This window comes from Prionailurus viverrinus, chromosome E2 (assembly GCF_022837055.1).
Source record: "Prionailurus viverrinus isolate Anna chromosome E2, UM_Priviv_1.0, whole genome shotgun sequence".
Taxonomy (NCBI): domain Eukaryota; kingdom Metazoa; phylum Chordata; class Mammalia; order Carnivora; family Felidae; genus Prionailurus; species Prionailurus viverrinus.
In genome coordinates this window covers 51,629,330-51,653,734 of record NC_062575.1, presented here as the reverse complement: position 1 = coordinate 51,653,734, position 24,405 = coordinate 51,629,330, and the positions used below count along the sequence as shown (strand labels likewise).

At 48.5% G+C, this 24,405-nt stretch overlaps 1 protein-coding gene across 2 annotated transcripts in view; it reads left to right on the top strand.

The window, feature by feature from the left end:
- The first annotated feature begins 283 nt into the window (after positions 1-283).
- OPA3 (outer mitochondrial membrane lipid metabolism regulator OPA3) overlaps positions 284-24,405 on the top strand; it is a 71,722-nt gene continuing 47,600 nt past the window's right edge. The window contains exon 1 of one of the 2 annotated variants that reach the window (XM_047834526.1): positions 284-827. In XM_047834526.1, the coding sequence (XP_047690482.1) occupies positions 686-827 (142 nt within the window). In that variant the 5' untranslated portion in view covers positions 284-685. The remainder of the gene's footprint in view (positions 828-24,405) is intronic. The other variant, XM_047834525.1, reaches the window with a different exon arrangement.

Below are 24,405 nucleotides of genomic sequence, written 5' to 3'. Positions count from 1 at the left end.
AATGTTAATACCTGTATAGCATTAAGGGCTGTGTATCGAGGGCGGTGACTGGCACCTTCTAACCACTTATCACGGCTCACTCACTGTTTTGACATTCAAGATTCGCAGGCAAGCCTTACAACTACCTAACAAGGTAAGTCCCCTTTTGTAGACGGGAATACTGATGCCCAGAAAGGTTACGTCATTCGCCTAACATCACAAGCAAGCAAAGGGCGGAGCTGGGATCCCAACCCAGGTCTGTATGACTTCATGGTCGTTTTTTTCTTATTCCCAGTGAGGGCTCTAACCTGCGGGGAAAGTGCATTTGGGACTCATTAGCCCTAATCAGGACTAATTAAGAGACTCCTTTAAGCGGGGAAGCCACCTAAGTACAAGACGTCACGAAAGAACACGGTGACAACAGCCAAAGCGGGCGTGGGAACCCAACCACGCTCCCGCGAGCGGCAGTTTAACGGCTCCGCCCCCTGACCCGCCTCACTTCCGCTTTTTATTTGCATATTCGACGATCGGACGTCAAGCGTCAGCGTCGACGCGGTGACATCAGGGGGCGCCCCTGCAGTGCCCCCTCCCCGAGCGTACGCACGTACGCACGCACGCACGGAGACGGACGGGCGGGGGAGGAGGGAGAGATCCGAGGCGCCCCGCCCAGTCCGCAAGGTTGCGCGTGCCCCGTGCGACCGCCAAGATGGTGGTAGGCGCGTTCCCTATGGCGAAGCTGCTATACCTGGGAATTCGGCAGGTCAGCAAGCCGCTTGCCAACCGCATTAAGGAGGCCGCCCGCCGAAGCGAGTTCTTCAAGACCTATATCTGCCTCCCGCCCGCTCAGCGTGAGTTTGACCCCCACATCTCTCCAACCTTTCCATTCTCCAACCCCTCTCTGGTGGTTGCTCAGGGGATGGACTTCTGTTTCCAACCAATCACAGCCCGAACCGGCAAAGCTCTACAGCCAATAAGGAGGGTTCGTGGAAGAGGGGCATGCGGGTAGCCCAATAGTAAGAACGGCCGTGGGGCAGGGGGCAGGGCAGGGCGCCCTCGCCCGAGTTAGGAATATCAGCCAATAGAGGAAGAGAGCACGTGAAGACTGACGTCGAGACGAGCCCGTAGTGTAGGGGGCAGTAGTAATATGGGCGGGACATTCTGGGACTGAGAGGAACTAGGGGCGGGGCCAAGGAGAGACTTGACCGGGTCGTTTGCCAGGCCGTCCTTATAAGTTTGGGTACCTAAAGTTTGTTTTCCAGGGCCTAGAATTCTTGGTGCTTTGGTATTTTGTGAGGCCTCTGCCAGAGGTGCAGATCTTAGAATGGAAAAGCGTCGGGTTTCACAGCTACCAGAGTGCTCCCCTATCACTTCTCTCTTTTGACCCTGGCACTGTTACATCCCCCTGTCGGGGAAGGGAAATGACTCCCCCAGTTTACAGCAGAGAACATTGAGGCCTCGAGACCAGAAGGGAATTGCCGAGGTCACACATGGGAGTTTGGGCCAGAGTCAGGACTTACAAAACCCTGCCCTCTGGATTGCCCGCGCTAGTTTCTGGGTTCTCCCACTGCCTTTCTCCCCAACACTGTGTCTTAGCACCGTGGTTTAGGAAGTGGCTTCTTGGGTCAGACTGACATCGCTTCTAATCTGGGCCCCACGCCTTCCTGGCCAGGTCACTCAGAGCCTCAGTCTTCTGTGCAGCGGGCATTGTATAATAGCAACATTTCATGGGCACTCACTTTGTGCCAGGCTCTATGCTGAGCACTTCACAGGCCTCCTGGCATTGCATCCTCACAGAATTATTCCCATTTTGTGGGTACGCTACGTGTCCATTTATGCTGGCAAGAACACTTCGGTTGTGAGGAGTAAATGGCTGTAAAATGTTAAGTCAGTCTGTGGTACTGAGCAAAGGCTGTTGTGTAGATGTTATGGATGCAGAAAAGAAGAAAAGGCACAGAATCTTGGCCTTGGGGATTTTGCATTCTTGGGGCGGGGGCAGGGGGAGGCAGATCGTAAAATAAGTAGTTAAACTATGAATTCTAGTAGATAGCAGTACTTGCTCTGGAGGAAGCATCAGGGCTGCAAAAGAACTGTCTGGGGGAACGGTTGTAAGTTTAGAGAAGGCAGCAGGGAGACCTCAGTGAGAATATGGGGAGAGGAGGGAGCCAGCAGTGCAGTTCTCTGGAGAAAGAACATTCCTGCACTTGCAAAGGCCCTGAGGTGAGAGTTTGCCTGATAACGTTTGACAAGCAGTGAGGAAGCCAGTGTGGCTGAGCAAAGAGACAGGGTAGAGAGGAAACTGAGGGTGGAAAGGTGGGGGCAAGTTGCCCAGGGCCCGTGGGCCACTGCAGTGCTTTGGTTTTCCTTTTGAGTGGGTGGGACTCCCTGGAAGGTATCAGCAAAGGAGGGACAGGATCTGAGTTATATTTTAACAGGAGCCTTTTGGCAATCTTAGGGTAAAGGTGGCTGCAGGGAGGAGTTGACCACAGTACTCTAGGTAGAAGGTGAGTGGGGAGGAGGACGCCGTTTCTGGAGATGTTTTTTCACCTGGCAAACCCAGGGGCGCCCGGGTGGCTTAATGGGTTGGCCGCCGACTTCGGCTCAGGTCGTGATCTCACAGTTGGTGGGTTCGAGCCCCGTGTCGGGCTCTGTGCTGCCCGCTCAGAGCCTGCAGCCTGCTTCGGATTCTGTTGTCTCTCTCTCTCTCTCTCTCTGCCCCTCCCCCGCTCACGCTCTGTCTCTCTCCCTCAAAAATAAATTAAAAAGAAAACAAAAGCACTTTAAAAATGTCAAACCCGCAGAGCAGTTGAAAGAGAGAATGGTGTAGGGGCACCTGGCTGGTGCTTCAGATGCTGATCTCAGGATTGTGAGTCCTTCCGTGTTGGGTGTAGAGATCACTGAAAATAAAGAAATACACTTAACAAAACAAAAAGCTTAAGTTATTTAAGAAAAAAAGGAAGAATGGTATGATCATCAGTTATATACCCTTTACCATCTAGTTCATCGGTTATTAGCTTTCCACAAGTTTGCCTTGTTTCGCTCTCATATATATATGCGTGTGCATATGTATACACACGCTTCTTTTTCTAAACAATTTGAAAATAAGTTGCGGACATAAATATTGTAGTCTGTGTTTCCTAACAACAAAGACATTCTCGTATATAACGCAGCACCGATGTCACAAACTTAACATTGATAACAATGATATTGATAGCAATATTACTTAATATATAGCTAATATTTAATACATAGCTAATATTTAATACATATTTAATACATAACTGATTTCTCCAGTTATCCCCAAAACGTCCTTTTTAGTGGTTTATTATTATTTTTAATCTAGGGTCTGCTCAAGGATCACGCACTGCGCCTGATTGTCATGCCTCCTTAGTATCCTTTAATCTATGACGTGGTTTAGCAATCCAGCCCACTGCCTGTCTTTGTAAATAAAGTTTTATTGGCACACAGCATATTGTCTGTGGCTGCAGAGTTGGGTTTTAGGGCCCACAGGTCTAAAATATTTACGCCGTGGCCTTTTCAGAAAAAGTTTGCTGATCCTGCTCTATGATGGCATTCTTTTCTTTTCTTTTCTTTCTTTCTTTCTTTCTTTCTTTCTTTCTTTCTTTCTTTCTTTCTTTCCTTCTTTCTTTTCATGACGTTGACATTTGGAAGAATCCAAGCCAGTTGTCCCAGAGTGCCTCACAGTCTGGAGTTTTCTGATTGCTCCCTCTGATTTGATTCACACTGAGCATCTTTGGCAGGAGCACCACAGACACGACAGTGTGCCCTAAAGACATCACCTCAGGGGGCTCCTGATGTCTGTCTGTTCCGTCATTTGTGATGGTAACTTGGATCCCTTGGTTAAGGTGGTGACCACTAAAAGAACCTTTCCTCTTCCCCTTAGTAATGAATACCCAGTAGATTTGTTTGGAAGGCGGCGCTGGCACGATCTCCCCTGGATCGGGTGTGACATGACTTCCAGGGGGGCAGGTTGGACAGAAAAGACCAGGAATTCAGCTTGGGGTAGATTTAGTTAGAGGTGCTGTTAGGCGTTAGAGTGCACGGACTTCTTCTGTATTTACACTCTAAAAATCGTGTCGTTTGGTATTTTCCCTTTGCTGTTTTCCCCTTGCCGTGGCCCCCAGCCTGTGTGAGCAGAATTTTCCAGATCCTGCGGCAGCTGTGCGTTCTCCTGGGTCAGGCCTCCGGGCGCTGACCAGCACATCCAGCATCTGCGCCTTTGGCTGAGATGCTTTGGACTCAGCAGGGTGGGCCTGGCTGTGTTCTCACAACGGAGGCCGGAGTGGTAGACACGTACTTCTGAGGAAAGAACAGTGAATACAAGAAGCATAAGTCATCGATGATACGCTATGTTGGGGAGGCAAGGATCTTTTTACTTTATGATTTTTTTACTTACTTACTTGGGGAGATAGAAGTTTATCGGACACACACTGTAAGGGGGCAGCAAAAGAGAGACCGGCTGCTCCGCGGCCGTGGTGGGGGGCTATCGCTAAGGGGGGAGAGGGAGGAGGTATGGGAAGGTATGGAATGTCCCTTGTTCCATACGGGTGCCCAGTTAAGTAGCCCATCGGTCAGCTGGGGCCTGTGGATGTTCTGAGGTGGGTCACCTCGTGAGCCTGTGTGCATTCAGTCCAGTGGTCCCTACGGGCCCTTTTCGCTTACTTGCTTTTCCACTGCTCAAGCCCGTTGCCTAAAAGGGGCCTCTCCATTCCCCGCTGACAGATCCACAATGACAGGTCTTTGGCATTTAGGGGAGAGGCCTCATCCTCAGTAGCTGCTTCAAGCTGAAGCGGGGTTGGGGGGCGCCGTCCCTGCCTACACTTGTCGGCCCATCAGGGGTTCTGTGCCGTTACGGACCAGAGCACGGTATTCGATTAACATGCTGATAGGCGATTGGAGTGAAATTCCTCGGTGGCCAGGTCCACGGGATTTAGGGGGAGGGGACCCTCCAGTGGTATGAGCCGGAATCCTTGTTGAACCGTGCCTCGTACATGGAATTGTTGGATTCACTCAGACGTGTAGCAACATGCTTTCCCCATAGATCAAGATGGTGGCCGGATCCACAGGAACAAAGGAAGAAAAGGGGGGGACCCAAAAGAAGCAAGGTGGCTGAAGTCAGCCAGGGTCAGAGACGGGTCCCCACCAGCCCATAATGTGTGTGGATTTGCCCTGGACGAGGTGCCACTGCAGTTGTGCTGGTCGTTGGGAACGGAGGCCTCGGGGAGCGGGAGAGCAGAGGAAAGGGGTCTTTTGCCCTCATAGGCGCGGACAGTCCAACCTGTCATCCCTCGGACGTTCCGACCACACGCGGGAGCCACCCTGGCCAGAGATCTTCAGTTGTCTGAGGAGCACTAGGGTTAGGCCGCCGAAGGGCCAAAGAGAGAAAGGAGATGGAGGGAAGGATCCCTCTGAAGGGCCAAAGGGGAAATCCCTCACCCTTTCGGGCAAGGGCAGCGTGGCTGGTTCCCCCTGGGGCTTCGGATCCTCACCGAGGAGTAACCTTGACCGTCAGTCAGTTCCCCAAGGAGGGTAGAATCGGTCCACGAGGGAATGTCCCAAGAAATTCCTGGAAAATCCGGATGGCAGAGGGTTCCCATGAGGGCCCGCAAATGTGGGGCAACCCGGTTGGGTGGAGGCCAGCAGCACCAGCGATGAAAGAGTTCACGCAAGTGGAACAGAGGAGATAGAGGTTTATTGAATACACTGCACAGGAGCAGAGGGCGGGACAGCAAGGGAAAGACTGTCTGCCAGCAAGGATCTTTTTATTTATTTATATTAAAAAAAAATTTTTTTTAAATGTTTGTTTATTTTCGAGAGAAAGAGAGAGCGTGAGCAGGGGAGGGGCAGAGAGAGAGGGAGACACAGAATCCGAAGCAGGCTGCAGGCTCTGAGCCGTCAGCACAGAGCCTGACGCGGGGCTCGAACCCACGAACCATGAGATCATGACCTGAGCCGAAGTCGGTCACTTAACTGGCTGAGCCACCCAGGTGCCCCAAGGATCTTTTTAAGCAAAGATTTCTGCGGTGGGGTGAGGGAGAGGTCGAGATACGTACGTTTGGTGATTGGTGATGCCAGGCATGTTGGGAGCACTCTTGCAAAGTGTTCTGCTGACACTTCTGGGGGGGCCGTGGGGCGTCCCTGGGCAGTGGGAAAATCCCGGTTTGTTTGTGTTTATTCCTAAAATACTGGTCATTTTTCCTGACTTACTACTCACAGTAGGCGGGATAATTGTCCCCTAAAGTTGTCCACATCCTAATCCCAGGAACCTGTCGAATGGGTTAACTTCCGTGACAAAGGGGACTTTACAGGTGTGATTGAAATCAAGGGTGTGGGAACAGGGAGAGAGGGTCCTGCATCATCCAGGTGTGCCAGTGTAATCATAAGGGTCCTTATAGGTGAAAGAGGGAGACGGGAGAGGGAACGATTTGAATATGCTGCCTTGCTGGTCTTGAACACGGAGGAGGGGCCGTGAGCCAAGACATGCAGGCAGTCTCTAGAAGCTGAAAGAGGCAAGGAAAGGTATTCTCCCCTGCCGACACCTTGAGTTCAGCCTCCTGAGGTGTGTTTCAGACTCCTTACCTCATAGGTCTGATGGGGAGGGTCTGCTGCATGCAGGAACACCCCTAGCAAAGGCCTGGCACGTTCTAAGTTCAATAAATAGCAGTGTGGCTCAGTGACCAAGCACCCGTCCTCTGCAGCTGGGCTGCCTGTGGGTGAGTCCCAGTTCTGCCACTTTCTTTGTGACCCCTGGCGAGTTATTTAGCTTCTCTGGGCCTCAGTTTTGTTGTCTGTATGTTGTATTGTTACAGCGGTGCCATGAGTTCATATCCACAGAGCATTAAACAGTGCCTGGCCCTTAAGCACCGCAGAAACGTTTGTCGAGTGTATTACTGTTTTTCCCGTCGCCATCACCATCATCCTCCTAATGCTAAGCCTTCTGGTGGGATCCTTCTCACTGTGCGCTCCTGGCCCGCTGTCGTAGCCGAACAGAACGGTCAGGACTTCCTGCCTCGCGATGGTAGCGCTCCCCCTTCCTCAGCCAGCTCTCACAGGCTTACCACGGGCAGAAGGATCTGGGCTTTCCCCTGCACGTTCCTAACTAGCACGGAGCAGTTATTATGTGTGTCTGGTTAGGAGCTGGGATCAGAGTTATCTGAGTAACGAAAAGTGAGTCAAATAGAGAGAGGGCTGTGTGGCTCAGGAGAGGGCCTCCTACTACCTGATGCTTCCCAGAATGTTTAAAGCGTTCTTTGAAATGCATGGGGTACTTGCAAGGAAGGAAATGGACTCCTCCCAGAGCAAGGAGCCAAGGAGGGGAGTAAGTACTGAAGCCGCCTTACACTCTGGGGACGTTGACAGAGTCCCGTGGCCCCGGGGACAGGAGCTATCCTGTGGGAACTCTGGGCAGGGGACCATCTTGTGCAAAACCAGATCCCAGGAACGGGGTACCTTGAGGGAAAGGGTGAGCTAGGAAAAACCCACCCTGCAGAGGAAGGCACAGCCTTAGGGCTAGAGGCAGATTTTAAAAAGTCTCCTGTGAGAATTTGTGGCCACTGATGGTCCCTCACGTGGGTTTGGGGCCTGAATTATACTCCTTGAAAGGCCCTGGAAACAGCAAGCTGCGAATGAACCCAGGCTGTGTGCGCCTGACAAGGACAAACGAGCCCTCCCTGGAGGAGTCCCCTTTCTGCCTGAGCCTCGGAGAATCCCTTCAGGTGGCGTCCTGGCACATCTGATAAAAAGTTACGTACTGTGTGGAGAACCAGGCACCACGAGCGAGATCTGGAAACATTGTGGATATCAGAACGATCAGATGTGGATGTAACATACCTGGGTTTGCATATGAAAGGGACGCATCAGGAGGGATGTGAAAACATGAGTGCCATCAGAAATTACCAGGCAGTTGAGGGGCGCCTGGGTGGCGCAGTCGGTTAAGCGTCCGACTTCAGCCAGGTCACGATCTCGCGGTCCGTGAGTTCGAGCCCCGCGTCGGGCTCTGGGCGGATGGCTCAGAGCCTGGAGCCTGTTTCCGATTCTGTGTCTCCCTCTCTCTCTGCCCCTCCCCCGTTCATGCTCTGTCTCTCTCTGTCCCAAAAATAAATAAATGTTGAAAAAAAAAATTAAAAAGAAAAAAAGAAATTACCAGGCAGTTGGAAAAAGAGCCAAATAGAGCTTTGAGAAATGACCCATACAGTGGACGTTCAGAATTCAATGCAAGCACTAACCAATCGCCAGATTAAACACAGCTGCCGAGAGGACTAGTTATGCTGAAAGACATCTCAAGGGAAAGAAGTGAGTGGTGTGGGGCGCTCCCCTTAGCTGCCCAGGAGTGCCACCTGCAGGTCCTGACTGGGTCCATCTGGGGAAGGAAGGGCTGGACATTTTTATTGTTACCACTGTCCAGAGAGGATCCTCCTGGGCCAGAGAACATTTGAAAATCACTTCCCTGGGGTCTATTTATAATCTCCAGAGCACCACATGAGTTATGTTGCATGACAGCCAGGCTGCTACTGGTGACCTCCAGCTGCCGCTTTTATTATGCTGTCCCGTTAAGGAAACATGTTGCACGTTCTCCTCGTGTGTGTGTGTGTGTGTGTGTGTGTGTGTGTGTGTGCAGTTACCTAGTCATGCATAGTGCTGACATATAATACTGTGAACATATACTGTGTGCACTTAAAAATGTTAAAAAGCTGGAAGGTGTGAAATTAATATTTAAAAAATAAAATTTTTAGGGACACCTGGGTGGCCCATCGGTTGAACGTCCAACTTCGGCTCCGGTCATGATCTCGCTGTTTGTGAGTTCCAGCCACACTTGGGCTCGCTGCTGTTAGCATGGAGCCTGTTTGGATCCCCTCTCTCTCTCTGTCTCTCTGTCTCTCTGCCCCTGCCCCCTTTGCACTGGCATCCCCCCAAATAAATAAACATTAAAAAAATAAAAAGCAAAATAAAAATGTTTAGTTTATTCATGCCCCCCCCCCAAATATTTTTCCTCTTGCTAAAAATATTTTCCCTCTTGCTAAAAATATTTTCTTATACAGGCGTTGTTAAATACGTTTGGAAACTCTCTGTGAGAGTGTAGTTTTGACATTCTTTGTGTGGGGCGGTCAGAGCTGGCAAAGACCTAACAGAAACACAGAGAGCCAAACGAGAGAAGTGTGCTGTCAGCTCTATTTAATCCCACTGCTCATCTTTCAGCCCCACCCTTCCTATGCAGAGGCATTTGTTGGATTATGCTTGCGCTCACATTGTTAAGTTTTTAGTCCGTGGCTTCTGAGCAGGAGTCTTTTTTAAGAAGCCGTTTTGTGAGGGCTGGTTGATTTGCAACCCGGGAATATCCCCGGGAATCCATTTGCCCGGGCTGCAATACGCTGAGTGGACAGGAGAGGGCGCCTGTGTCACCCTTTCAGCATCCGGGGTTGCTGATGGCACCTGCCTGCTGAGAGGGTAGCTCCTCTAGCTGTCTACGCCTAGGAAAGCCCAATTTCTTCTCCTTTTCCTCCTCCCCTTCCTTCATCTTGTTACTCTTCCTTTTCCTTCCTCCCTTTTCCCTCCTCCTCCTTCAAAACATAAACATGACCAGAAGTCCTGACATTTTCTTCCTATGCCCCAAAGAAACCTTACCTACTCTTTGTTCACCCCTCCTTGAGCCTCTCTAGTCATTTCCTGAGAGGCCTATCCTGATGTCTCCGCCCCCCAGGATGTGCCTCTGCCCCTCACTGGAGTCTTACCCCGCTTCCAGCTTCTTGGCTTCTCCTCTTTTCCTGCTCTCCAGCTCCAGTTGGCCCCACTTCAGACCCCCTAAGCCCCCATATAGCTGGCGATTTCCTCGGGAGCCCCCTCTTAAACAGTTTTTTTAATATTTATGTATTTTTGAGAGACCGAGCGTGAGCGGGGGAGAGGCAGAGACGGAGGGAGACCCAGAATCCGAAGCAGGCTCCAGGCTCTGAGCTGTCAGCACGGAGCCCGACATGGGGCCTGAACCCACTAACTGCAAGATCATGACCCGAGCTGAAGTCGGATACCTAACCGGCTGAGCCACCCAGGCGCCCCGCCTCAGGAGCGCCCTCGCTCCCCCTCTGTACTAAGCTATCCTTCGGCTGCCAAACCCACCTCGGTCTTGCGCCCCGAGAAGATATTGTTAATAAGACAGTAAAGAATAACATAAGGGCACCTGGGTGGCTCAGTCGGTTAAACGTCTGACTTTGGCTCAGGTCATGATCTCACAGTCCCGTGAGTTCGAGCCCTGCGTCGGGCTCTGTGCTGACAGCTCAGAGCCTGCTTCAGATCCTGTGTCTCTCTCTCTCTGCCCCTCCCCTCTTCAAAAAGAAATATACAAAAATAAATAAAGTAAAACACAAAATCTCATTCAAAAAAAAAAAAAAAGAGTAGGGGTGCCTGGCTGGCTCAGTTGGTAGAGCATGCGACCCTTGATCTTGGGGTTGTGAGTTCAAGCCCCACGTTGGGTGTAGAGGTTACTTGAAAACAAAACAAAAATCTTAAAAAAGAAAGAATAATGTAAAATATCATTAATTATCACGAGCACTAAGGCTTAAACATGAACACTACCTTGATGGATGAAGAAACTGAGCAGAGCTGCTCAGTAACCTGATGTCAGTTCATGCACAAGACTTGAATGCACCAGCTTCCCTGCTAGCCAGGAAGAGAAAGAGGAAATGGAGATGCGGAGAGGTTGAGAAACGTGCCCAAGGTCCCACAGCAAGTAAGTAGCAGAGGCAGGACTTGAATCCGGGACCGCCCGACTCCAGATGGCATCCCTAGAGCACTCTTAGTCCCTTTATTAGCTGCTTCCCTTGTGCCTCTGACACTCCCAGGCGCTGTCTGTACTAAGCTGAGGTGGTCTCTCCAGGCATCGGTGGGATCTAGAGGTGGGATTGTTTTCTGGGACAAGGACAGGCTTGTATAGTTCACTCAACAAATCTTTGCCTGGTACCTGCTGTATTCTAGGAGGTTTAACTAACTCAGCAGTCGACAGAGCAGACAAAACTATTCTAGGAGGTTTAACTAACTCAGCAGTCGACAGAGCAGACAAAAATCCCTGCTCTCTGGGAGCCGACATCTGAGGCTATTAATCACCTGCCTGGTGACTCCAGGGGTGCAGAGAGGTCCTTCTTCCCAGCAGTTCCGCCCAAATTCCCAGGCTGAATCGGTGGTTCAGGTTCGCTCACACCCCCGTCCTTGAGCCAATCACCGCAGTCCGAGGAAGGCAGTCTGATTGGCCAGTCTGAAGGGCAGGGTTCCCCACTACTGAATCCTTTGGACCCCGTGTTGGGGAGGTGGGATTCCCCCAGTCGCTTGGTAGACAGAGCCAGTCGTGTTTCCTCCGGTGACAGGTGCAGTGTGCGTCCCTGCGGGCCCCGGAGGCAGTGGTAGAGGATGGGGTCAGTCCGTGGGAGGAAGGTGCCGCCCCGCCTGAGGCACCACAAATCCCGTATCCCCTGGAGCAGTGTTGGGGTGGGCTTTCAGCTGGCTGGAACACATCCAGGGAAGGGCGTCCAGGGCAGGGACCGGCTCGAAGCTATTTACTCTTTATAATAATTTCTTAACCAATAGCAGTTTTCATTTATTATGCTTTCTGTGATCTCAACAAATGATATTAGCCACTTTATTAGGGAGTTTATATGATCATTCTGGTTTTATGAGTAGGGAAATGTTTCAGAGAGAGAAAGAAACAAGTCCCCTGGGGCAATACAGAATAAGAAATCAGCCCCTGGCCTCCCAAACTCCTCCTCTTACGTTTCATTATTTTAGTTTTTGCATGTTCTTTGTTAATACCGCCTCTGTAAATGCAGTGTACAGATCTGAAATGTGTAGTTTAATTAGCACCGATAAATGCATGTACCTATATAACCAGCTTCCAAGATCTAAAACAGTTCCGGGGCGCCTGGGTGGCTCAGTCGGTTAAACGTCCGACTTCGGCTCAGGTCATGATCTCACACGGGGTTCACGAGTTCGAGCCCCCCGTCAGGCTCTGTGCTTGACAGCTCAGAGCCTGGAGCCTTCCTCGGATTCTGCCTCCCTCTCTGTCTGCCCTTCCCCCGCTCATACTCTGTCTCTCTCAAAAATAAATAAAACATTAAAAAAAAAAAAAGTTTCCATCACCCCTGGAAGTTCTTTCCTTTCCTGTTCTGTCACCCTGTATGACTTCTCTCACGATCATCATTAGCTTCATCTAAATGGAATCAGGTAATAGGAACTTAGTGTCTAGCTTTTATCCACATGATGCTTGAGCGATCTTTCAGCTGCGTGTATCAGTGATTTGTTTCTCTTCCTGCTGTTTTATGTGTTCCTTTATTCCAATATATAAACATGCTGCACTTTATCTACTCTCTTAGTGATGGGCACTTGGATGTCCCTTTTTTGTTGTTGCTGTTACCAGGAAAGCGACTGTAAACCTTCTTGAACGAGTCTCTATAGGAGTATGTTTGCATTCCTTTTGGGGAGATAGCCAGGAGTGAGATGTCTGAGTCGTATGATAAAGATAAAGGTATTCTTAACTTGATATGAAGCTGCCAAAGAGTTTTCCCGCGTGGGTCTAGCCGTTCCACATCCTTGCCAATAATCATTGTTTGCCCTGCTTTAATTTTAGCCAGCCCAGTGGGCGTCAAACTTTTCTCTGATGAACTGTGATGTCGAGTACTTTTTCATGCGGTAATAAACCCTTATTATTAGCACACCCAGTTCTCGAGAATCGGGGAATTGGGGTGGGGCCTCGTTGAGTGCTTCTGGCTCTGAGTCTCTCAAGCGGAAGGCTGGCCGGGTGCTGGAAGGTGGGCTTCCTAGCTGACTCACTCACACGGCCGCTGGTAGGTCTGTTTCTCACTTGCTGTTGGCCCAAGAGCTCAGTTGCTCTGCACATGGACCTCTCCTCAGGGCGACCCGTGATCTGGCAGCTGGCTGCCCCCAGAGAGAGTGATCCAAGAGTGAGCGCGTCCCAGACTGAAGAGTCGGTGTCTGTATAACGTAATTGTGGTTATAAAAGTGATCCACCACCAGCTGCGTCATATTCGGCTGGGCGCACAGACCGACCCTAGTGTCATGTGGGAAGGGACACTGCGGGGGTGTAAATGCCAGGAGACAGAGATTATTGGGGGCTGTCTTGGCGGCTGGCAACCACGATTCTATTACCGCTACGAATTAAAATATTGATTTTTAAATTTTTATTATTTTTTAAAAGTTTTTTGTTTTGAGAGAGGGAGAGTGCGCACACACAAGTGGGGGAGGGGCAGGGAGAGAGAGAGAGAGAGAGAGAGAGAGAGAGAGGCGGAATCCCAAGCAGGCTCTGCACTGTCGGCACAGAGCCCAGTGTGGGGCTCAAACCCACAAACCACGAGATCGTGACCCGAGCTGAAGTCAGATACTTAACCGACCGAGCCACCCAGTCTCCCCACAAATTATTGACTTTTTAAAAGACTGTTAAATCAGTCTTGTAGTCCTGGATAAATATGCCACTTGGTCATGGTGTGTTATCCTTTTTATATATTGCTGGCTTTGATTTGCCAACATTTTCCTAAAGAGGTTTTTGGGGTTTTTTTTTGTTTTTTTTTTTTAACATCTGCGGTCATGAGTAATGTATTATGTAATTTTATTTTCTTGTGATGTCTTTGACAGATTTTAATATCATGGTTTTGCTTCCCTCATTAAACAATTGGGAAAATGTTCCCTTATTCTCTATTTTCTGCAAGATTTTGTGTAAAATTGGAACGATTTCCTCCTTAAATATTTGATATAAACGTCCATCGTGGCTTTCAGTTTTCTTTAAGGGAAGGTTTTTAATAACATTCAGTGTCCTTACTAGTTATAGGACTATTCAGGTTTTCTACTTCTTTGTGTCAATTTTCATAAATTATGGGTTTTTTGTTTTGTTTTTGCTTTTATTTTTAGAGAGTGAGTGTGTGTGAATGGGGGAGAGGGGCAGAAGGAGAGAGAGAGAGAGAGAGAGAGAGAGAGAGAGAGAGAATCTTGAGCAGGCTTCATGCTCAGCTCTGAGCTTGACAAATCTCCTCTTTCATCCTGGACAGTGGTATTTTATGTTTTTGTTTTTTCTTTTTTTTTTTTTTTATTTTTAAAAAATTTTTTTTCAACGTTTTTATTTATTTTTGGGACAGAGAGAGACAGAGCATGAACGGGGGAGGGGCAGAGAGAGAGGGAGACACAGAATCGGAAACAGGCTCCAGGCTCCGAGCCATCAGCCCAGAGCCCGACGAGGGGCTCGAACTCACGGACCGCGAGATCGTGACCTGGCTGAAGTCGGACGCTTAACCGACTGCACCACCCAGGCGCCCCTGTTTTTGTTTTTTCTTTACTCTTGATCACTTGTCCTGCTAGTGGTTTATAAACATATATATCAAAAAAATCACCTTTGGTCTTGTTATTTTCCTCTCACTTGCCTGTTTTCTATTTCATTGATTTCTTCTTTTTTTTTTTTTAATTTTTTTAATGTTTATTTATTTTTGAGACAGGGAGAGACAGAGCATGAACAGGGGAGGGTCAGAGAGAGGGAGACACAGAATCTGAAGCAGGCTCCAGGCTCTGAGCGGTCAGCACAGAGCCCGACGCGGGGCTCGAACTCACGGACCGCGAGGTCATGACCTGAGCCACCCAGGTGCCCCTCATTGATTTCTTCTGTTATCCTTATTGTCTTCTATCTATTTGCTTTGGGTTTAATTTGCCCTTTTTTAACCTTAGATTATTGTGTAAACATTTTTTTAATGCATATTTATTTTTGAGAGAGAGAGACAGATACAGAGCGTGCATTGGGGGAGGGGCAGAGAGAGGGAGACACAGAACCCGAAGGAGGTTCCAGGCTCTGAGCTGTCGGCACAGAGCCCAATGTAGGGCTCAAACCCACAAGCCGTGAGATCATGACCTGGGCTGAAGTCAGTTGCTTAATCAACTGGACTGCCCAGGTGTCCCTAGATTATTGTTTTTAAACTTTCTTCTTTTCTATGTAAGTATTTAAATATAAATTTCCCTAGGGGCGCTTGGGTGGCTCGGTTGTGTGTCCGATGTGTCCAATATCAGCTCAGGTCATGATCCCCTGGTTTGTGGGTTTGAGCCCCGCGTCGGGCTCCGTGCCGACAGCTCGAAGCCTGGAGCCTGCTTCAGATTCTGTGTCTCCCTCTCTCTCTGCCCCTACCCTGCTCACGCTCTTTCGCTCTCTCTCAAAAATGAATGAATGAATGAATGAATGAATAAATAAAATTTCCCTCTAAGCACTACTTGAGATGCATCCAATAAAATTTGATGTGTTGTATCTACATTGTCATTCGGTTCTGTATATTTTCCAGTTTCTCCAGTGATTCCTTCTTTGACCCGCGGGTTATTTAGAAGTGGCTGTCTAGTTTCCAAATATTGGGGCCCTTTTAGATTGCTTTCTGTTATTGATTTCTAACTTCATCCCATCATGATCATCATTAATGCACATGATAGAAAAATTCAGGTGGACAGAAGGATTGAATATGGTGGAAAGTACACACGTTTCCCATCCTTGTCTGCCTGCCTGTCGCCTGTCTTGCTTCTCTCCTTTGTTCATTAGGAAATACTCGCTGAATCCTTACTACTTGGCAGGCCCTAGGGGCTGTATCCGTTTAGTAAGAGACCCAAGTCTCTGCCGCCCTATAGAGTTGAGATTCTGCCAGGAAACAGATATTAAACAAGGTAAGAAAGTAAAATCTATTCTGTGTCAGGTGGGACTAAGTAGGAAAGAGTGAAGCAGGGAAGAAGGCTTAGGTGTAACGGGCGAAGGGACACATGAGGCTGGGTTTAGGAAAGCCTCTCTGAGGAGGTGAATGTTTGATTAGAGACTTGAGTAACGTGCAGACGTGTGAATATTTGGAGAAGTGTGTTTCAGGCGTAAGTCACAGGGAGTACAAAGACCCTGAGGCCAGAGCATGCCGAAGGGGTTTCAGGAATAATGTGGCCGTGTCTGTAGCTGGGCCAGAGGGTGAATGGAAGAGTAGGAGGTCAGAGGTCAGAGAGGGAGACACCAGAGGTCACAGCCACCTTCCAGAGGTCTTGTGCACACAACCCAGCCCAGTCTAGGTATGTGTGTGTTTAATTCACATAACTGGCAGTATATTAATTCGCCCTGTTTTGTGCCCAATTTTGTCCTTGTTTACAGCCTACTTTGAAAATCTATCCCACACTTTTCCTCACAGCAGTTAGTGCATAGTGTGGATGTCCCAGGCCCCTGTTGGTGGACTTTTAGGTTATCTCTGGGTTATGCTTATCCAAAGAATGCTGCCATCAGCATTTTTAAGCCATTCCGGCTTATGTGGCACTTGGCAGGCAGACTCCGAGCCAAGGGACACGTATCCCTCATCCACCCCACCCCCACACTCCTTCTAGAAATTCTTTCTAGATCTCCACAATCTCACCCGACTTGCCTGACGAATATGCTCGGTTTTCCTTCCTTTCTTCCCTTTCCAATGACCCTGCTCTCCAGAAGATAGGGGAGAAGTATGAACAGAAGTGTCTTCTGATGCATCACTAGATTCTACTCTTGAAAACAATGCTACGCTATATGTTAACTAACTTAAATTTAAATAAAATCTTGGAATGGGGCTCTTGGGTGGCTCAGTCAGTTAAGCATCCAACTGGTTTTTATTTATTTATTTATTTATTTATTTATTTATTTATTTATTTATTTTTTGGGGGGTGGGGAGGGGCAGAGAACGGAGAGAGAGAGAATCCCAGGCAGGCTCTGCATTGTCAGCAGCACAAAGCACAATGTGGGGCTCAAACTCACGAACCACGAGATCATGACCGGACCTGAGATCAGGAGTGGGATGCTTAACCAACGGAGCCATCCAGGCGCCCCGAGCATCTGACTCTTGATTTCGGCTCAGGTCATGATCTCACGGTTCGTTTCGTGGGATCGAGCCCCTGACGGGCTCTGTGCTGATGGTGCAGAGGCTGCTTGGGATTCTCTCTCCATCTCTCTCTGCCCTTCCCCCACAGGCGCTCGCACTCTCTCTCAAAATAAATAAACTTAAAAAGAAAATGATTTCACTTTAAATAAATAAGCAAAGCTTTGGAAAGAAAAAAAAAAAAGAAATGTCTTCCCCCTTTCTGATCACACGATGATGCTGATGCGTTACTCCACGTGTAGAAACCTCCAGGATCACAAGAGAACAATTTGAAATATCAATGACAGAAACACATTTCCCAGCCCACTGTAGTAGGGCGTGCGTCTTTGGTCAAGAAAAAGAATTTGGGGGTGGGGGTGCCTGGTTGGCTTAGTTGGTATAGCTTGCGACTCTTGATCTCAGGGTCGTGAGTTCACGCCCCATGTTGGGCATCGAGCCTACCTAAAAAGATAAAAATAAATACATTTTTTTAATGACTGTAAGTTTGTACCTTTTGACTCCCTTCACCCATAAAAATTTACTCTTAAAAAAAAATTTTTTTTAACGTCTATTAATTTTGAGAGAGAGAAAGAGACAGAGCGTGAGCAGGTGAGAGGCAGGGAAAGAGGGAGACACAGAATCCAAAGCAGGCTCCAGGCTCCGAGCTGCCAGCACAGAGTCTGACGCGGGGCTTGAACCCACGAACTGTCGGAGCATAACCTGAGCGGACGTCGGTCACTTAACCAACTGAGTCACCCAGGCGCCCCCCCCCCCCAGATTTACTCTTTATGTTTAATAATCATGCATCAAATTGTGTAACACGTGCTGTTTGGATCGCTGGTATACCAATGGTAATTATAATGATACCTCAGTGTGAGAGAAAAGTTTTCATTAATATCACATTTTGATTCTAAGTTATAGACACACTTTTTGTGTGTTTGTTTGTTTCAGAGGAATTTAATAGGACATTTGAGCATAAAAACATGTCAGGAGAAAATTTTGTAGAGAAAGCAGAATACAGCGTAGACTGAACTTTCCAGGACAACAAGGAACTGTGTGAGCACAGCTGAAGAGCAGCTAGTTGGCGGATTTTAAGATGACCGATGGTGGCTGTTAAGGTTTCCGTGGGCTTATTAGTCCTCTGCCTGTGCTAAAAAGAACAGTGTAACAGATTTGTTTTAAAATGTCAATATCTTGGGGCGCCTGGGTGGCTCAGTCGGTTGAGCGTCCAACTTCGGCTCAGGTCATGATCTCACAGCTCGTGGGTTCGAGCCCCGCGTCGGGCTCTGTGCTGACCGCTCGGAGCGTGGAGCCTGCTCTGGATTCTGTGTCTCCCTCTCCCTCTGCCCCTAACCCACTTGCATCCTCTGTCTCTCTCAAAAATAAACAAACATTAAAAAAATTCTTTTTCACGTAAAATAAAATAAAATGCCAATTTCTCTCACATCCTGAGCCAGAAGTTCATGCTGTTCGCAGTTATTTTAGCCTAGGATGGAAAAATGGATATGACAGTCTTCGAAGGATGTCAAGAGTGTGCTAAGTTTTTTCAAAAGTCGTTAGGAGTATACAGGAGCAGCAAGACGCGAGGGTCGCTAGTTTGGCTACCCACGCGAGGGTGTCTCCCTGTAGTTATTCCTGGGCGTGGGTCTGTGGGAATGTGAGCTGGGATGCTGCTTTTCCGCCCGGAGTCAGCTCCTCATCCAGTGGCAAGATCCCCTCCCCCTCCTCCACACACAGGGCTAGGACACTTGTCGATCTTCTCCAATCCAAGAGTTGGAAATCAGTTCCTCATTTGTAGTTTTTTTTTTAAATGTTTTATTTATTTATTTTGAGAGAGAGAGTGTGCACACACGCAAGTGAGCGAGGGGCAGAGAGAGAGGGAGAGAGAATCCCAAGCAGGCTCCGCACTATCAGCGTGGAGCCCGACGTGGGGCTCGAACCCACGAACCGTGAGATCTTGACCTGAGCCGAAATCAAGAGCTGGACGCTTCACGGACTGAGCCCCCCCCCCCCCCCCCCCCCCCGCCCCCGGGCAGCCCTCTCGTGTGTACTTTTTTTTTTTTTTTTAATTTTTTTTTTCAACGTTTATTTATTTTTGGGACAGAGAGAGACAGAGCATGAACGGGGGAGGGGCAGAGAGAGAGGGAGACACAGAATCGGAAACAGGCTCCAGGCTCTGAGCCATCAGCCCAGAGCCTGACGCGGGGCTCGAACTCCCGGACCGCGAGATCCTGACCTGGCTGAAGTCGGACGCTTAACCGACTGCGCCACCCAGGTGCCCCTCGTGTGTACTTTTAATATTTACTTCGTCGTGAACAAAGTTATGCGTCTTCTCACCTGGTTAAAAGTCATTTGAATTTTTCGGTAATCAGTCTCGTAGTATTGGCCCGTTTTTCTAGCAAGTCGTTGGGGTCTTTGTCTAATTAATTTGTAGGAGCTCTTTCTGTATGAAAGTTAGCAAATCTTTTTTTTTCCAACACTGTCATTTGACTTTGTGTATTTTGTCTTTTTGTTGTTGTTGTTTACTGTGTAAAACGTTTGTGCTTTTTTTTTTAACCTTAGTGAAATCTATTCATTTTTTCTTTTATAACCTTTAGGTTTTGTGGCATACGTAGAAAGATTATTTGTTTCTAGATTGTCAGTGATTTCTCTTAAGTTTTCTTCTAGTAGTTTTATAGTCTTATTTGTGTACGTACATGTTTAAGTTTTCGATGCAGCTTGCACTTTATTTGGGTATTAGGTGTGAGGTAGGGATCCTTCCTATTTTCTCTCATAGTTGGCTGTCCAGTTGTCCCAACAGCATTGATTGAATAATGCGTCTTTTTCTTATGGAGCTGGTATCTTTCTATATCTCAGACTTTTTACTTTCGGTCTCATTCTTTCAGCATACCTCCTGTGAACATTTTTTTATTCCATGCTCTGTGCCAGGTGCTAGGGACCCAGAAGTGAAACAAACCCTGTCCGTACCTTGTTTAGTCATCTCTGTCTCATTCGTCCACCCCGCACTTCCTGGAATCTCCCCCGTCTTGGGTCCTGTGCTAGGTATTAGTCCTCAGGCAGTGATGAGCCAAAGTGGTCAGTGCTGGACCAGGGGAGCCTGGGGCGGGAGGGTCCTTAGCCAGTCTGGGGTATGGGGAGGGCGTCCAGGACAGGCGGATGGCTCAGGGCTCAAGGAAGAGCGAGCCAGACAAAGTGGCAAGATGGAGGCACAGGTAACAGCACGTGCCAGGGTCAAGGTGTGAACAAGGGGAACTTCCAGGAGGCTGGCACGGCTGAAATGTAGGTGGTGGAACCGGAAGTGTCAAGGGAAGAGATTGGATGGCTCTGCAGGGACAGCTCCCTCAGGGCCCCGTTAACACGTGTAGGCTTGACCCCGAGGGCGGCAAGGGCCCCCTGTGTCGTGGTCACGAAAGAAACTGAGGACAGAAAGGAGTTAAAAGGAACTTGCCTTATTTTTCAAAGAAAGCTGGTTTCTGTGACGGTCGTTCCGTGCAGAAGGCCTATCTGTGTATGTCCTTCCAGCCTTTTTTCTGTGATGCTGGTGTCTCGTTCCACATATGCATGTTCGTACCTTCATACCTCTTCTCTGCACTTGCCCTGGCGGGCTGCCTGCAGCCCCTGTCTCTTGCTGTTTGTCAAGAAACCCCGCTCTCGTTTGCAAGCAACAGAATCGTGCTCGAACGGGCAGATACCCAAGCGCTCCGGAAGTAGATGGCTTCAAGCTCAGCTAGATTCAGGAACTCAGACAATGCCTGGAAGTCACCGTCCCATCCCTGGGCCCTGTGTTTCTTTGTGCTGTCCTCTTTCTCCTCCTCTGGGGAGGAGATGGCCTCAGTGGCTCCAGGTTCGTGTCCCATTCACAAAGCAAAGGAAAGAGAGGACCCCTTTTTCTGAAATGCTGGGGAAAATCTCTGGGCTGAATGCCAGCACCTAAAACTGGGAGTGGGTTTGGGCTTCTCCCAGAGGGAGTCAGGGGCAGTTTCCAGAGAAAGGGGAGTGGATGCCGGGCCAGCAAAACCAGCGAGTACTCAGTTCATTGTGGCTTTGGAGGGAGAGAGGGGCGGGGGTCTCTGTGTTCCTGAAGAAGGGAATAAGGGTCTAGAAGCCACTGGGATGTCCTTGGCCCCCGGTCGTTCCCAGCTTCTGGGATGACCTAGGCTCACGGTTGAGGAGAGCCCCTTTCTGTACCGCACTGGAACGTGTGGTTTCGCCCCTGGCAAATCCATGCAGGGTCGCTGAGGTTCAAGGCCAAGGTCTAGCAGACTCTTGACCTCTGTGCGTTAGCCACCAGCCCCATGCCAGAGGGCCCGGCCTGTGTTCAACATGGATCCCACCCTGAGCTGTTCCTGGAGTCCCCCTGTTTCACCCTCTGAAGTCTCCTATCAGGTTCAAGGGGTCCTGGGGGTCCTCAGCTTATTCCCACTCTCAGAGTGAACTGGTGCCTGCTGTCCTAGTCTCTCCATTCAGCTGCCTCTCGTCGCCTCCCCCAACCCCTCCATGGGTGCCTAGGTGGGCCTCCCTTCTGGCTCAGTCACCTCACGGCCATCGGCGTCCCCTAGGCGTGTCTGGGTTCCCTCTTCTTCACTCCCCTCCTGTTCCTTCTGTTCTTGTGGTTTCTAGCCTCTTTCTACCCGACTGCCGTTTTTGTGGGCTCGAGGAGAAAGCAGAGTGTTCACTCTAACAGGCTTGACCAGGGATCCTGGGTGCGGGGATGGCTTGTTTGTTGATTTTTTTTTTTTTTTTAACAACAGTCTTTTAAAAGGTAATAAGTTCACATGGCTTAAGGTTCAAAAGAGTCTGTAGGGTAAAGTCTCCCTCCAAACTTCCGTTCTCTAGGCACCTGTTCCCCTCCATGGAGACAACCGCTCTTATCTTCTGCCTTTCTGGGAAAAAAACCCAAAAACTGCATTTCCAAGCAAGTGCTAATATGCACCCCCTCTTTTTTTTCTCTCCATGAGTGGAGCGAACAGTCTACAGTGTGCTAGACCTCACTGCTTCTCAGTGACCTCGTTATCCCGGAGAGAGTATCTGTCGGCACATGAAATAGGTCCTCACTCTGTACTTCAGCTGCTCACAGAATTACTGTAATTTGTGAGGCCATAGGTAGTCTTGTAGCGTTTTTGCCAGCTTTTTTTTTTTTTTTTTATTGTTGGTATAAATAATACTGTAGGTCTAATGTGCCAGGCAAGCCTCTCCCACCTGTGCAGGTAAATCTGGCTTCAGTTCCCGCAGGCAGAATTACTGACTCGAGCGTGTGCAACACATTTACACTGACAGCAGCGAGTTTGAGAGGGTCCGTGTCCTCAACGTCTTGCCACCTGGAGGCTATTTCTTCTTTCTTTCTTTCTTTCTTTCTTTCTTTCTTTCTTTCTTTCTTTCTTAAGTTTATTTATTTTGAGAGAGAGAATGCGGGCGCGGGAGGGGCAGAGAGAGAGGGAGAGAGAGAATCCCAAGCAAGCTCTGCACCGTCAGTACGGAGCCCGACGTGGGGCTCGAACTCATGAACCCTGAGATCATGACCTGACCCGAAATCAAGAGTCGGAAGCTCGAGGCGCCTAGGTGGTTCAGTTGGTTAAGCGTCTGCTCGGGTCACGATCTCGCGGTTCGTGGGTTCGAGCCCCGTGTTGGGCTCTGTGCTGACGGCTCAGAGCCTGGAGCCTGCTTCGGATTCTGTGTCTCCCTCTCTCTCTCTCTGCCCCTCCCTACTTGCGTGCTGCCTCTCTTCCTCTCAAAAATAAACAAACATTAAAAAAAAAAAAAGAGTCAGAAGCTCAACCTCAACTGGCTAAGCGTCCCAGGTGCCTCAAGCCTATTTCTTTTTTAATCTTTTTACTTCAGACTAAATTTAGATTTACAGAAAAGCCGTAAAACCAGCACAAGTGATTTGCGTTTCCCTGATAAGTGGTCTCGAGCATCTTTTCATGTGTCTGTTGGCCATCGGTATGTCTTCTTTGGAGAAATGTCTGCCCATGTCTTCTGCCCATTTTTAAATTGTATTATTTGGTTTTTGGCTGTTGAGGGTTTCTGTTTTGTTTTTTAACAGAAGAAAAGACTTATTTTATATGCACACAGGAGGTGCCTCAGAACAGAAGTGAGAAACTCCAAGGAGCAGGTAGACCTGGAGGCTTATATACAATTTTAGCAAAAGACGATAAATTGTGGAGAAGTAACTAGAAAAGTGGGGGAATTGGAGCTTGCAGAGGTACTGAATTGTGGGAAGGTGACTATATAGTGGAAACTAACAGGAGATAAGAATTATTTAATAAGGTTTGTTATTCAGACTCAAATAGTGCCTTCTCCAATGATGAGAATCTTCTTTAGTGATTAGAAGTCTTTGTCCTCTTCCAAATATAGGAGGAGACACCTTCTGACATTCTCCCTTTCAAAAGTAGGATGTAGAGTATACTAGGTTGAGAATTAAGACTTGGCTGGGGCGCCTGGGTGGCTCAGTCGGTTAAGCGTCCGACTTCGGCTCAGGTCACAATCTCGCGGTCCGTGAGTTCGAGCCCCGCGTCGGGCTCTGTGCTGACAGCTCAGAGCCTGGAGCCTGTTTCAGATTCTGTGTCTCCCTCTCTCTCTGACCCTCCCCCGTTCATGCTCTGTCTCTCTCTGTCTCAAAAATAAAAAAAACGTTAAAAAAAAAAATTAAAAAAAAAGAAAAGAATTAAGACTTGGCATTCTACAGCAGTGTTGCCCAGTAAGAATATACTGGAAAGCATATATGTAATTAAAAATTTCCTAGTAGCCACAAGTTTGGGAAGCTGGAAATCCAAGACCAAGGTGTCCACGGGGTTGGTGTCTGATGAGAGCTTTCCCTTCAGGTTGTAGGCAGCCATCATCTTGCTGTGTGCTCGAAGGATCTCACTGTGAGCTCCTGAGGGAGGGCAAGTTGTAGAAGTTCTTTATGTATTTTGGATACTAACCCTTTATTGGATATATCATTTGCAGATATCTTCTCCCATTCTGTGGGCTGCCTTTTAATTTTGTTGATTGTTTCTTTCGCTGTGCAGAAGCTTTTTATTTTGATGGAGTCCCAGCAGTTTATTTTTGCTTTTATTTCCCTTGCCGCAGGAGACGTATCTAAAAAAACGTTGCTACGGAACCTTGACCCTTTTGAAGAGTACTGATTAGTTATTTTGTAGATTGTCCTTCAATTTGAGTTTGTCTGATGCTTTCTCATGATTGGAAAGAGGTTCTGCATTTTTGGCAAGGATGCCACAGGAACGATGCTGTGTCCTCCTCAGTGCAGCGCACCAGGGCATCATGATATCAATTTGTCTTATTTCTGGTCACATTGACCTTGGTCATGGGGTTCAGGTGGTGTCTGCTAGGTTTGTCCACTGTGTTACTTTTTTCCCTTTGTGAGTTAGTAAATATCCTGGGGAAGATATTTTGACTATGCAGATGTTCTGTTTCTTCTCAAACTTTTGCCCACTAATTTTAGCAACCCTCAGGGGATCTTTCTGCAGCAGTTTTTATTGTAGTATTTGCCTGGTGTTGATTTCTGTTTCCTTCCTTCCTTCTCCATTTATTAATTAGA